Here is a 15,087-nt window from a genome sequence, read left to right as displayed (position 1 = left end):
CTTTTCATAGCCAGCTCTCTATGACAATGCAAATTAGCATTATACTACTGCCCAGTAAATACTCAAAAATGTGACCCATAACATGATACAAATACACAATTTGTATACTCCGATTCTGCTAAAATCCATCGTAAATCATCAAAATGTAATTTCCCAGGGCAAATGTCCTGCATAAAGTTTGGTATTCAAAGTAACTATTGGGAGTCACTGATTGGCTGAGAGCATCAGCTGAATCCTCTCAGCCTATCATCAGGGGTTACACCGTTCGAAAACAGTTTAACCGCTGAAGGTAAGCTTGCGCCCAGAGGCCTCCTGGCACCATAACAACATTTAGATGAAGTTGTTATGATGCCTTATGATACGTTCACTGTCCATTTAATAAAAAAAAAAAAACACATTAATTAAGGCAGACAGCATGATGGAGCCTGCCTCATCATCAATAAAAGATTCCTAGAAACTTGGGATGTTAGCACACCAACAGGATGATTCAGTAACGTGAAAATTCTAAGTGAATTCAAACGAATATCAGATTTATGGTGAAAGCATCTGAACTAGAAGCATACCGTATATACTCGTGTATAAGTCGATCTCATGTATAAGTCGAGTGCAGTTTTGTGACCAACAATTGTGAAATATGCTATGCCTCGTGGATAAGTCGAGGGTAAAACTTGGGGCTATGAAATTCTGTGATTTTTATAATTATATACACACACACTCTGCATTATATAAATACTCTGTGTGTTTGTGTGAATGCAGAGTGTGTGTTTGTATGAGTGTGTGTGTGTGTATATAATGCAGAGTGTGTGGGGAGGGCATTTTTATTATTTTTAATTTTTTTATTTAAATATTCTAATTTTTTATTTTAATATTATAATTAGTTTTAATTGTAATATTTTTTTATTAAATTTTTTTTTTTTTATTATTCACATTTTTTTTTTTTGTCCCTGGTTGTCCAGTGGTGTGTACTGTGCAGGAGGGGGGCTGTCAGGAAGCGTTTACTTATCTTTCCTGCAGCTCCTGTCAGCTCCCTTCTCCTGCGTTCTGGTCAGCTCCCCTGTAAGTCTCGCGGTCTGCGTGCCGCGTTGCCACGGTAACCCGTGGCAACGCTCTGACGCCACGGCTCTTGCGAGATTTACAAGGGAGCTGACCAGAACGCAGGAGAAGGGAGCTGCAAGAAAGGTAAGTAAACGCTTCCTGCCAGCCGCCAACAGGACCACCGGGCTTGTAATGAGCCCGGCGGTCCTGGTCTGTATTATGGCAATGTAAGTTGCCATAATACAGACATTGACTCAAGTATAAGTCGAGTGGGGGTTTTTCAGCACAAAAAATGTGCGGAAAAACTAGACTTATACTCGAGTATATATGGTAACTCACTTAGAGAATGTTTAATGTCATCTATTTTTACCTTGAAATTGAAATTCACAGTGAATGATCACATTACTGAATAAACCTGAGAGTCGTGAAACCTGGAGCTCTAGAGATCTATAGATAGTGTTAAGTCCAGTCATCAAGTCCAATTAAAAGCACAGAATTAGTTAGAATTCTTGTGGAATAGAATCAGGAAATGTCTAAATCCTGCACTGTTGGTGTGCTATGCTTAAAATGGATCTAATACTAAGAATTTACAGGTAGTGCACTACTGATTAAATATTTCACTTTGCTGTACAAAATAGTCCACCGTGTATACATAATAGCTCATTGTGTATACATAATTTGTATTTGTAATCAGTAAAAACAACAGTATTCGTTTTCCAAAGCTTACCGTCTGGAGGCATGAGGACTTTATTGTTTTTTGCACACCAGCCCACAGGATGTAGATCTGCTGTCATAACATCACACCAGAAGTCTGCTTTACGGTCATCTCCATAGCCACAATACCGCAGAAGCAGTAACTGTCCACAGGTGGTGATGATAGTAGCTACCCAGTAAGTATCAGGATTGTTCTTGTTTGCCACTTCTAGTTTCATCCCTGGTTGAAAACTGCTTTGAAGACTGATTTCAACCTTGTACAAGAAAGAAAAATGGATAACTTTTAGAGCAATTTTTTTTTCTTTCTTTCTTTTTTTTTAAAACTATGTATTTATAATATATTTATGATGCCAAAATACCAGAGTATTGCAGTATGCAATGATACTTTTTTTAGTCTACTGGACTAATACGGCTAATCCAGTGTACACTATATATACATATATATACTTATCTAACTTTACACATAAAGAAATTAAATGTGTTATATGTTTGTGTTGGTATATGTATAAGTAAAAAACAACTCAATTAAATTAATTGTAACATATTTACCGTATATACTCGAGTATAAGCCGAGTTTTTCAGCCCATTTTTTGGGCTGAAAAACCCCAACTCGGCTTATACTCGAGTCAAGGTCTGTATTATGGCAATTTGCATTGCCATAATACAGACTGGGGGAGAGGGGGGCTGGCAGAGCTGTAACTTACCTGTCCTGCAGCTCCTGTCAGCTCTCTCCTCCTCTGCGCCGTCCGGTCAGCACCTCGGTCAGCTCCCAGTGTAAATCTCGCGAGAGCCGCGGCTCTCGCGAGACTTACAGTGTAAGCTGACAGAAGAGCAGAACGGACGGCGCAGAGGAGGAGAGAGCTGACAGGAGCTGCAGGACAGGTAAGTTACAGCTCTGCCAGCCCCCCTCTCCTCCCCACTGAACTGCCACTGGACCACCAGGGAAGGAGAGCCCCCCTCCCTGCCATATATCAAGCAGGGAGGGGGGACGAAAAAAAAAATATATAAATAAAATAAGAAATAATAATAAAATAATAATAATAATAAAAAAATTAATAATAACAAACAAAAGGGGTATAAGGACCACTATGGGAGGGATGGGGTGGGTTAAGGACCACTATGGGAGGGAGGGGGGTATAAGGACCACTATGGGAGGGAGGGGGGATAAGGACCACTATGGGAGGGATGGGGGGGGATAAGGAACACTATGGGAGGGAGAAGGGGGATAAGGACCACTATGAGAGGGAGGGGGTGGGATAAGGACCACTATGGGAGGGGAGGGGGAAGTAAGGACCACTAGGGGAGGGGAGGGTAAGGACCACTAGGGGAGGGGTGAGTCAGGACCACTGGGGGGGGGTGAAGGAACACGGGGGTGGGGAGGTAAGGACCACTGAGGGAGGAGGAGGGGAAGTCAGGACATATGGGGGGAGGGGGCGGCAAAAAATGTTTTGCCTACGGCGGCAAATATCCTTGCACCGGCCATGCACACACTGCATTCACACACTGCATTCATACACACACACACTGCATTCATGCACACACACACTGCATTCATGCACACACACACTGCATTCATGCACACACACACTGCACTCATACACACACGCTGCACTCATACACACACGCTGCACTCATACACACACGCTGCACTCATACACACACACATACGCACACACTGCATTCATTATACACACACTGTAAATAAATATTCAATTAATATATTTTTTTTAGGATCTAATTTTATTTAGAAATTTACCAGTAGCTGCTGCATTTCCCACCCTAGTCTTATACTCGAGTCAATAAGTTTTCCCAGTTTTTTGGGATAAAATTAGGGGCCTCGGCTTATATTCGGGTCGGCTTATACTCGAGTATATACGGTAATTTATTCACATTTTGTTCAAAACATTTTACAGATGAAAAGTCTATAGGTAAAAAATTAATAGATACGTTCAAAATACATAGATACCATCAATAATGCTTTCTCGTCTGCTCTTGTTTGCTTTATATATTTTCTTTTTTCATTTGCCTTTTAGCATAGTGCTGTGGAATATAATGCCTCTTTATAAACAAAATAAAATGCTCCCATCTTCCTAATGTGTGTAATGAGTATAAATTAAAGTGACCAGAGTTTAATTTACCAGTTAACACAGTCATTTACTACCTATTAATTTGCGTAATTTTGAATACTATTGAGGCTTTTGTCTTTCGGCTTACAATTAAATACAATTAAATACAGCTTTAACCAGAATACTTTAATTAAAATACTTTAATTTAATAAGATTACCGACATATACATTTTCCAATTCTTTACAAGGTTAGGCACAATATAGAGTAGGAGCACAGAATTACATGAAAATATATCACCCTAACGGATTATAGGTTTTTAAAAAATATTACCAACACCAGGGATGTTCATATTTCACCTATTACTCATTTCATTTGTATATATAATAAGAGAATAATACATGAGCAAAGGGTGGAAACTTTAAATAGAATAACCAGAGCCCCTGCCCCCTAGGTGGTAATAGATCTAAATATGATAATCTGGGGGGGGGAATAAATGCTACCCCCCCCCCCCCAACCCAGTTATTGGTTTCCAAGCCCTGAGCCACCCCCTAAGTAAAAATATCATGCCACCCTCCTCCCCCCTTCCATTATAATCATCTTTAGAGTCTCCACCACAACCTGCTGGAGGACTTTAGGTCACTATGATAAAATTATTATTATTATTATTATTATTTTAATAGTCCCACCCCCTGCCTTGGTACCCCTGTTCATTTTATTTGACCACTGGAGGCACAGGGAAAACACTATGTCCCCCCCCCCAATTTATTATTTCTTAATAGCCTCACTGTGAAGTACAGGGGGACACTATTCTCCCACTTTATTAGTTTGTTGAATGTCTCTCTATTGGCACTTAGACATATGCCAAGTCCTCCCTATTATTGTATTAGAGTCTGGCCAGCAAAAACTACATATTCACTATTTTTTTTTTTTTTTTTTAAACATCAAGCAGCCAGTGGCTGCTCACTGTTTAGTATACATACCCCTACCCATGGCATAGTAGGTGTGGAAAGAGAGAGGTTTTAAACTTATTTTATAATTGGGTTTAATTTGTCCCTTAGTTCAGGAAATATCTCCTGAACAAAACATGCAGATTTTATTTAATACCTGGCCATTAGCCCCCTCCTTGAAATGAAACAAATAACAAATGAGATTTGCATGACCAAATTTTCATCCAACATTTTGTTCGTCCATTTCATAGAAATTACTATTTGGTCATGGGAATGAACCGATTGAAATGCAGACGAATACACATGTGTCCAAAAACAAATGCACAAGTCTGGTTTTACCAACATTCTAGACTTTAATAATTGAATAACGATTAATAAATTTTATGTATGGCCCTCAAGTTCTCCTTAACTTAAGACTACATGATTAAGATGCATAAAGAAAAACCTTACAAGATTAAGATGCATAAAGAAAAACCTTACAAGATTAAGATGCATAAAGAAAAACCTTGTTTTTCTTAATGTAAAGTGTTTTTATTAATGAAGCGCTATTAATGATATAACGGCAGCATCAACAACACTTATACTCAATGGGCTTTATGTAGTGTGTTATTCCTGCATTATATAGTTACTTGGGAAGAAATCACAATGAAAGATCAAAATGAAAGATTCTTGGTCATATTACGATGAGAAAGAGAATCTATAATGGGTTTAACATATCTACTAATACCGTATGAAGACTGTATGTTTGAGTGAATGGCTTTCAAGCACTCTGTGAAACTCTGTATAACTACCCCATCATTATACTGTGCTACTCATCATGTCCCTTCTCATCTTTTGCATACTGGCAAAAGAAAAAGGCAAGGGGAAGGTGTGCCCAAACACTCCCGAGATTTGTTTCCTGCAACCTCGTCATACGTTTGTCGTTGATTTTATGAAGTATGACCTTTTAATGATTTCCCGTGATCATGAGCCTATTTACAAGAATGAGCAAGAACTCTGTACACTGACATCACTTTTTCATTAATACTCTAAGATATTACTTGAAGGGTTGGATTTCTTTACAAACCGAAATCCAAGGAGATATCTCACGACTATTCTGGGGTCAAGAAGGATTTTTTTTCCTAGTTTGGAAAAGTGGAAGGTGTTTAAATTGTTTTTATTGCCTTCTTTTAGATCAACAGCAATAAGACATGTGAGAAAGGCTGAACTTGATGGGCACGTCTCTTTTCAGTCTATGCAACTTTATAACTATGTAACTTAAGCAAATTCTTCTTAGAAGTGCTGCAGGAAGAGAATATGAATGGCGTATTGAAACCCTGCCTATATTTACACATAACCTTTTATTTATGTATGTAAATTCATTTTGAGATCTGAAGGACAAATTATCAGCTCACTCTTATTACGACTTTAAAGATTTGTTTGAAAAAAATGCTGTGTGTCAATTTTGCATTCAGACATGCTATGGTAAGACAAAACTAAAACAGGAATTTCATCCATAACTATATAATTAGTACATTTTACATTCCAATAAAATTGTATGATTACAGATAGGGATCTAGTATTTTATAGTTGTAGACAAAGCATTAATTCAGTTTGTGACTTCAGTTAAAAAAAATCTAAATGTCAGCATCTAATTTGACTGCTTAAAATAGCTATTTAATTGCCAAGGCAAGTACAGTCCCATTAATATTTAAATATGTAAAGCCCGATGAGACATTTCTCATAAAGTTATAGGAAATCACAGCTCGCTGAAAATCTACAGTTTTTTTCCTTTTACATTGTTGTACAAAGTAATTTAATTTTTGTTTAATCAAAACAATCCCTGTGTTTCATTCGAAAAAGCAGAAGCTATGTTAACAGAAAGATAATTAACAAATCCATATGACTCTCTCTGGAATACTACATCAAATCCGAAGGTTCCATAACACAAACATTAAACGTCGTACCGTTTTATCATGTGTCATGTAATGTTAAGGGGTGCGAAAAATAGAGGTTCATAGAAGTTGACTGCCAGAAAACCCAACTGTTCTACCAGTTTTCCTAATCGGTAGTTTTTAACCCTATGGTTCCCAGAAACATGCCTGTTTGGATGATTACACTTGATCCTTAAAGGGTTAAACATGTAATGCTTAAATGGTAATCATCACTTCCCAGGACTTGTAATAACATATTTATTTATCTTGGATATTTAACAAATATTTTAGTTGAGGTTTGTGAGATGTGAAATATAAAATTATATGTAGAAATCCCTACTCCTGTATTTACCTGTATCCTAGAACTGGGAATCTCCATCTTGGCTCTCTGTCAACCATTGTTATACGCTCTGCCCTGTGCGCTTGTTAGTCAACATAATGAAACTTTAGAGAAAGGAGAAACACAGTGTTTCTGTTTCTCCTCCTTCAATGTAATTCGTGCCCTGGCTCTAACAGGAATGGACTGGATTGAAATGTCAGTGGTTAGAGCTTTAATATCCATTCAAACAAATGGAGCATTAAATAGAACATTGTTAACAGAAGTTATGGGTGAATTTAAATGGTTTATACAATGGTGCAGTTTTCATAGAACTATGTTCCTCTTTAAGCAAGTCTCATATTATCGTAAGGCATATTGGAGAAATTATTATTATTATTTTTAATATTTCTTCCTTTTTGGCACCTACAAAACCTATAGTTGGACTAATCCACATAATTAAAATTAAAACTTTAAATGCCAAACACCCAAACACAATAAAAAGTGTGGCAAAATTGGTTGATAACTGACCTGCCAAATGGACGTCCACAAGGATTTACAATAACCAGTTAACACAAAATACAATTTTCCTTAGGAATGCAATTACAGGTCATGGCACTGAGAGGCTAATTCTCACCAGTGCACAAATTCCTTCTGCTTGCAGTGCCATTCAGCTCACACGGGCATTAGGGTATATGTGGCATACCTGGCTCACCCCCTGTGCACCATCTATTTGTGTTAGCGATGATAACTAGTAATTCACTACACACCAAAGTGGAAAGATAAAGAAGTGTTTTGAAAGGAAAAGTTTTGTTTCTTGAACCTGTTTTCTTTTATATGAATGCCTAATTTAGGCTACTACTGGCATTGTTTTGTCCACTCTAGAATACAGAGTATTCGAAATAACACATTTTGTTCTAACACATTTGAACTGCTGTGAAGTGATTGTGAGTGGATTCAAATGTCCTTCACTGTACTATGCTCCAGTTCTCCAACACTCTGTGACAGAGATGATATGTCATGTGATTCGAGGACTGTTAGCAACCTGTGTGTCACATGATGAATTCTGCGTGATAGAGCCTCCAATCATTTGACAACAGGGCAGATGCACAAGCAACTACCTGTGGATAAAATATCTGCAGGTATAATCATTAGACCAATAATAGTGTAAAGAGAGATGTGTAAAAACTAAAATGGCAACAGCAGTTACACTCTAACTTTGCTTGCAATTTGAAATTGATGGAATGTTATTGCCTATAAAATAACATTAAAATGATTCAAATCTGTGAATTACAAAATGATTAATTGTGAAAACAAGGAAACATACTGACAAGACAAGATAGGGAATGCTTAAAAGTACTATTAATTTAAGGTATTTCTGGGGTTGCGTTTGATATGCTGTACTTTGTTAAAACAAATGTTAGATTACTGCAGTGATTCTGTAGAATCAGATGTTTGGTGCGCAAAGACTACAGAGATACCTACATGTTTAAAGGATGTGTAAGGAGCTGCACTAGATGCTGTTTCCTCTAAATATTCATCCCAATTAAAATCTGCATCTTCAGTACTTGAATCAGCATCTGCCAAGGATAAAACAAATGAGAATTAGAAAAGCCAACGCATTTTTCATCTCAGCCAAACAAATTACAACTAGCAAAAGTCAGGTGTGAAACAAACAAAAATCCAATAATGGTAATTAACAACTTTAACTTCACTGTCTAAATACATTTTCTAGAAGTTATACAAAATTATTAACTTTGTTTCTTAAAGTAATTTCAATAAATTGGCTTCTAATTCTGAAAATTACATTTCTGTAATGTCCCCAGTTTTCAGGCAATAGGCATGGGTTAAGCTCTATCAAGTCCATGGCAGCTTCTCCTTTGGAACCAAGTACAGACAATAAAACAGCTGTCGCTTCCCGCTACCTTAAGCCGAACAATAGAAATGCCTCAACGTGCACCTTTTTCAAAGGGAGCGTCACGTTCACCGACACTTAGAGATTAGCTTTTATTTGAGGGTTTTATTAACAAACAAACAAAAACAGTAATGAATTAATTGAAATCTGCATTAAAGTCAAGCGTGCCAAGACAGGCATAAAATGCAAATTTTAAGTGTCCCATGTTTCCCTGTTCATAGCCCATGAGTGCGCATGTATAAATCATTGAAAAATTATGTTCACCTGTGCACGAGCAGCTTGTTGACATATTGGTACTGATTGAGTAGGTACATACATCAACTACATGGCAAACGTTACAAAAGTGTTTTTTTTTTGTTTTTTTTTAAAGGGTTTTTTTTTTTTAATATAGTTTTTTATTAGAAAATTTTTTCCTTTACATATACAACAATATACTGGTCTCATATTTTGTTTAGCAGACAAATACAGAATCACATAGCATTCTATTAAATTATATATCATCAAGATTTGTCTTGTATTCAATTATAGCACAGTATATATACGGACATAGTCTACAATCACAAAAGAGAAACAAAAACACAAACAATAAAAGCCCCACACCAAATCTAGAGCAACATGATCGATTAGTTTCAATACTCGCTTATATGTATTTTATTATCACTTATCTATATTCCTCGCTTTCCATATGTCAACTGCTAAATTTCGAATAATAATATAATCAAGAAGGGCTATTGGAGGAGCAAAATAATATCTTATATTTATACAGCCAATCACCATACCATTGTTTTTTCTTCGAGTTATCATTGTTGATCATCTCGTGTTCCATAGATATTTGGAACAGGACCTGATCAATCAATAACCGTTTATTATACGGCTTAGATGATTTCCAATGTCTCGCTATAATAATTTTAACAGCAACTAAACAATGAATAGCAAAACAAATGTCTTTTTTTGCATCAAATGACAGGTTTAGATGTAAAAGAGCAGAAGCGGCATTCTCCGTAATTCTATTAGTAGTCACAGTTGTAAAAATATAAAAGGCCCAAGACCATAGATATTTGACAGCTGGACAGGCCCACCAAATATGTATGTAAGTACCTGGATGAGAACCACATCTCCAGCAAGTTGGATCGGAATTATGGAACATTCTCGACAATCTTGCCGGAGTATAGTACCATCTGTGGAGGACTTTAAAGTGGCATTCAGACAGATTCAAACAGTGAATATATTTATTCACCAGGCTCAAAGAGACATTCCAATCGTCCAGAGAAATTTGCAGTTCTAGTTCTTGTTCCCACGTCTTAATCAAGCTGTGGGGAGACTCCTTAAGAGCTTCCAACATTGATGCTGCAGCAGACATAATCTTATTAATAGATTGGAAATTAAATATGACCTCTAACTTTTTAGCAAAAATGGAAGATGATTTAATCACGTTTTTGTGAATAAAGTTTTTTATGCGGAGATAAGTAAAAATTTCTCTGCGAGGAATATGCAGAGAATCAATAATATTCTGGAAGGGTAGGATATTGTCTCCCTGCATAATTTCTGCAATTCTTATTCTATCCGCGCAGACCCAATTCTTTAACGAAAAGTCTTGTATAAGTAGTTGGAATATATCCAAGGGACATGTCTTAGGTATCATATTTATTAGGCCTAATTTTTTTTTAGTTAGTATCCACTCTTCTAATATTTGCGATAGTATCGCTGAGTTATTTATAGGCGAATTTACTAAATTTTTACTTGTAGCTGTCCACATCAAATATTGTAATTTATCTACATGGGCCACGTTCGCCTCCATAATATACCATGGTTCCAAGACCTGTTTAGGGTCCTGAAGGAAATATATATGCCTAATAATGTTAGCATGATAACTATAAAGAATACTAGGGAAATGTAGGCCTCCATTTGTCAATTTTTTGGTTAAGATCTTTTGGGCAATTCTTGGTTTTTTGTTATTCCAGATAAAATTGTTGAAATATGTTTGGATCATCGCCAACCAAGGTCTGGAAACCCCAAGCGGAATCATGGAAAACAAATATAGCCATTTAGGCAAAATATATGAATTAATGATGTTTATTTTTCCTTGCCAGGAGTTTTCTAGTTTTTTTAAAGGGTTTTATGTTGAACTGGCTCCAACAGAGAGTAGAAATCACCTCTCTAATGCTATGCTGTGGAGCATGTAAACAAACATGAGATGTGTATCCATTGCATACTGATGGATTCCTACTCCCACAATGCTCTTCATGCTAATGGCAGACAGAGGATTATGGAAGTTGTAGTCCAACACCTCATTTGGCTACAGTTCACTACCCCTGCTTTCATTGTTTGATCAGAAATTCATTCATGTGAAACAGGTTTCATTCATGTCTGTGTAACTGTTTTCAGCTATCACAGGATTCTTCTACTCCGAGAATAACGGATTGCGCTGAGAATAATGTGTTTAATTTAATATACAAGCACTTCCAGCCCCTTTTGTGTGTGATCAGATTATAATACAATTCGTGATAGAAGATTGCCGTACATTATTGCAGTTAAAAAGAAGCAAGTGAACACTAATTGTTTCTACAAAGCCTAATTCAAACCCTGAAATAACTCCATTATGCTTCAATTACGCATCATAAATGAGATTTCAACAACATTTCTATTACTTAATCTATGTTTAATGATGGATTGATAAGCATAATACACTACTATTTATAATTCATATTGGTTTTGTCACTGATAGTATAATTATGCTAATGAAAAGCATGAAAAACAGAAATGACATAATTCGGAAATTTATTTTGTGCTCATTTAGAAACATTTGTTTAAAATATATTATATAAAAGTGAACCTGTTGTCACATGCTCACTTTTAGCCATAACACCCCCTTATGCACCAAATCTACATATCACAGTGCTAAATTAAATATTATATTATATATATATATATATATATATATATATATTTATTTATTTATTTTTTCTTCTCTCAGGAGAGATTTACATCAAGAAAGAGGGAGGGCATTTTAGCGGCAGGCTCCCTATTCAGGCATGGTTTAGGGTTTCCCCTATTGTGTAGTTATACTACTCTATTTTCATTGTGCCATTGTGTCTATATGGCTTTCAATGTTTCCAATAGTATTAGGTTTTCACCTAATAGTCGGATGATTGATGGTGTTGGACTAATTCAGAGTCCAAAGACAGGATGTATATGTTTTGGGTTTTTCTTTTTTCTTTTTCTAGTGTGTTATGTTTTTTTTCTTTTTTTGAGCAGGAAGTCTATAAATATAGCTTGTGATGTATCTTTATGTTGAAGTTTCTATCTTTAAACGTCCAGGGGCTCAATACAAATAAGAAAAGACATAGATTGTATAAACTCTTTGATGGAACAAAATATACAGGTTGCTTTCCTACAAGAAACGCATTGGCTTAAAGATACCAGACAAACATGGGGTGGAGATACATTTTCAACTATGATCCAGGCCTAATTAACCGATAAAAAAAAGGGGGGTGGCAATTATATTTAATAAAGATCTCAAATTAGATATCTTACATTCGGAACTAGATCCAGAAGCCAGGTTTATTATTTTGGTCTGCAAGATCGATGACAAGATCTATACATTGGTCAATGTGTATCTTCCTAATGTTGACCCAACGACTAAACTTTCTTTGATAATGGATAAAGTAGATAAGATTAATAAGGGATACTTGATCATCGCTGGTGATTTTAACTGTGTTAGTGATCCCATCTTGGATAGAACTACTCTATCTCCATCTGCTAACAATAAAGGACCCACTAAGCAGGCCAAAAAGTTAAATAACATCTGTAAACAATATAATTTATATGACATTTGGAGATTATTTCACCCCCTTAAAAAAGACTTCTCCCATTTATCTGGAGTCTATGGTACTTACTCTCGGATTGACTTTTGTTTAACAAACGCTAGCACAATTCCGCTCTTTAATTATATTAATATTAAGGAAAATACATGGTCAGACCACAGTTTCGTTTTATTCGATCTCGGTAATTCTCCCCCTCTCCTTCGTAATACCTGGAGACTGAATGATGTTCTCATAAAGGACACTAATAATAGGGTGGATCTGACCAAGTTACTAGAATACTTTTGGGTAGAAAATAACCCGGTAGATACCTCTCAGTTGACAAACTGGTGTACCCATAAATCTGTAATAAGGGGCTATATAATTAAATTAGACCATGTTTTTAAGAAAAAAAAACTGCAAAAATCTGCCGGATTTATATATCGAATTTTATTCATGCTCAAAATTGAATAAACACACTCTACCTCTGAGTTGAGAACTTGCTTAAAAGAGCTGCAAAAACAAATCAATTTAAAAGAAGAGGAAAAGATTAAGATAAATATAAACAAACTAAAGTTAAGCAATTATTTTTCGGGTAATTGAGCGAGCAAAAGTTTAACTAGGAGATTACGTAATCATTATGCCAAAAACAGGGTAGAAAAATTGGTGGTCGATCAAATTGTCTACTCCACCCCATCTCAGATTGGACAAAAGTTTAATCAGTTCTATCAAGACTTATACAATCTAAAACTGTCTCCAGAAATAACGGACATCCAAAGTTATTTATCTAGCTTTCTAATTCCGAGAATTTCTTCCCAGGATCTGACCAATTTAAATAAAAAAAATTTCCCCTGAAGAAGTTCAATTTCAAATTGATAGATTAGCTACAAATAAAACTCCTGGCCCTGATGGCTTTACAAATTTATATTATAAATATATGAAGTTCCAGCTATTAAAACCTCTCACTGAAATGTTTAATCAAGTTGCAGAAAATGAGGTGATTCCAAAGGAATTATTACAGCCAAATATTGTCCCTATTTTGAAACAGGACAAAGATAGTTCAGACCCAATAAATTATAGACCGATTGCATTAATCAATGTAGACATGAAAATATATTCCGCCATTATTGCCGAGAGATTAAAAACTATTATAACTAAACTTATTCATCCGGACCAAATAGGGTTCATTCCTGGTAGATGGGCATCAAATAACACCCGAAAGCTGATTGACATTATTGGTTTAGCCAAAGTTCATGCTGAGCCCCTCCTGGCCCTGTCTTTAGACGCAGAAAAAGCGTTCGACAGGGTCGGGTGGAGCTACTTAAGAAAACTCCTTAAGGCATATGGCTTTAAAGGATGGATATATATACTGCAATATTGGCTCTGTATTCTTCTCCTTCGGCTAGAACCGTAGGCCCCAATATTACTACGAGTTGGTTCGATCTTAAAAATGGAACAAGACAGGGTTGTCCTTTGTCACCCCTTCTTTATATCTTGTCTCTTGAACCTCTCGCTGTTAATATCAGAAATAATCAGTTAATAAAGGGGGTCCCTACAAAAGTTAATGATATTAAGATTGCACTATATGCCGATGATGCTTTGATTACCCTCACATCTCCGGAGGATTCACTTGCGGCACTAATGGTAGAAATTGATAAGTTTTCAAATATCTCTAATTTTAAATTAAATATTTCAAAATCTACTGCTTTAACCATTAACCTGTCTTCGGACCAGGTTGAAAGGTTATCTCAAAAATTCGAATTTATTTGGACTGATAGAGAAATTATTTGGGCCTCAGCTTTCCTGCTAACGCCTCTCACATAATGCAGAGGAATGTTATGCATTTAATGAAAGATATGAATCAAAACTTAAGAAAATGGAAAAACGTAGAAACTCTGTGGACAGGTAGAATTAATATTATAAATTCCAATATTTTACCTAAATGGCTGTACTTGTTCTCTATGGTCCCTCTTAAAATTCCTAAGGCTTGGTTAGCAATGATCCAATCTGCCATTAATAAATTCATCTGGAAAAATAAAAAGCCTAGAATAAGTAAAAAAAATATCTCTAAAAAATTGTCTCAGGGAGGGCTTAATTTTCCAAATATTACTAATCTCTATTATGCCAATACTATTCGGCACATATATAATTTACAAGAACCACACTTTATTTCTGAACCATGGTATACCATGCAATCTGAAGCTATCCATGCAATCTGAAGCTATCCATGCTTCTAGACTTTACTTTTATATATGGTCAGATCCTGGGAAGCTCTCTAGGGACTTGCCTAACTGTCTAATATCTTTGGCTCAATCCCTGGAAATTTGGGCTGAAATTAAGAAAAAATTTATGTTTTACTCATCTAATTCCTAGAACGTGT

General features: G+C 36.0%; 1 protein-coding gene across 1 annotated transcript in view; it reads right to left on the bottom strand.

Annotated features, from left to right (window-relative positions):
- Positions 1-15,087, bottom strand: part of SFMBT2 (Scm like with four mbt domains 2) — a 197,828-nt gene that overhangs the window by 110,540 nt on the left and 72,201 nt on the right. Inside the window, exons 3-4 of the mRNA XM_063445458.1 lie at positions 8,478-8,572; positions 1,763-2,003 (exon numbers count right to left, since the gene is read on the bottom strand). Of these exons, the coding sequence (XP_063301528.1) occupies positions 1,763-2,003; positions 8,478-8,572 (336 nt within the window). The remainder of the gene's footprint in view (positions 1-1,762; positions 2,004-8,477; positions 8,573-15,087) is intronic.

Source organism: Pelobates fuscus, chromosome 3 (genome assembly GCF_036172605.1).
Source record: "Pelobates fuscus isolate aPelFus1 chromosome 3, aPelFus1.pri, whole genome shotgun sequence".
In the NCBI taxonomy this organism is placed as follows: domain Eukaryota; kingdom Metazoa; phylum Chordata; class Amphibia; order Anura; family Pelobatidae; genus Pelobates; species Pelobates fuscus.
The sequence above is the reverse complement of the archived record's forward strand: the minus strand, read 5'-3'. Positions and strand labels throughout refer to the sequence as shown.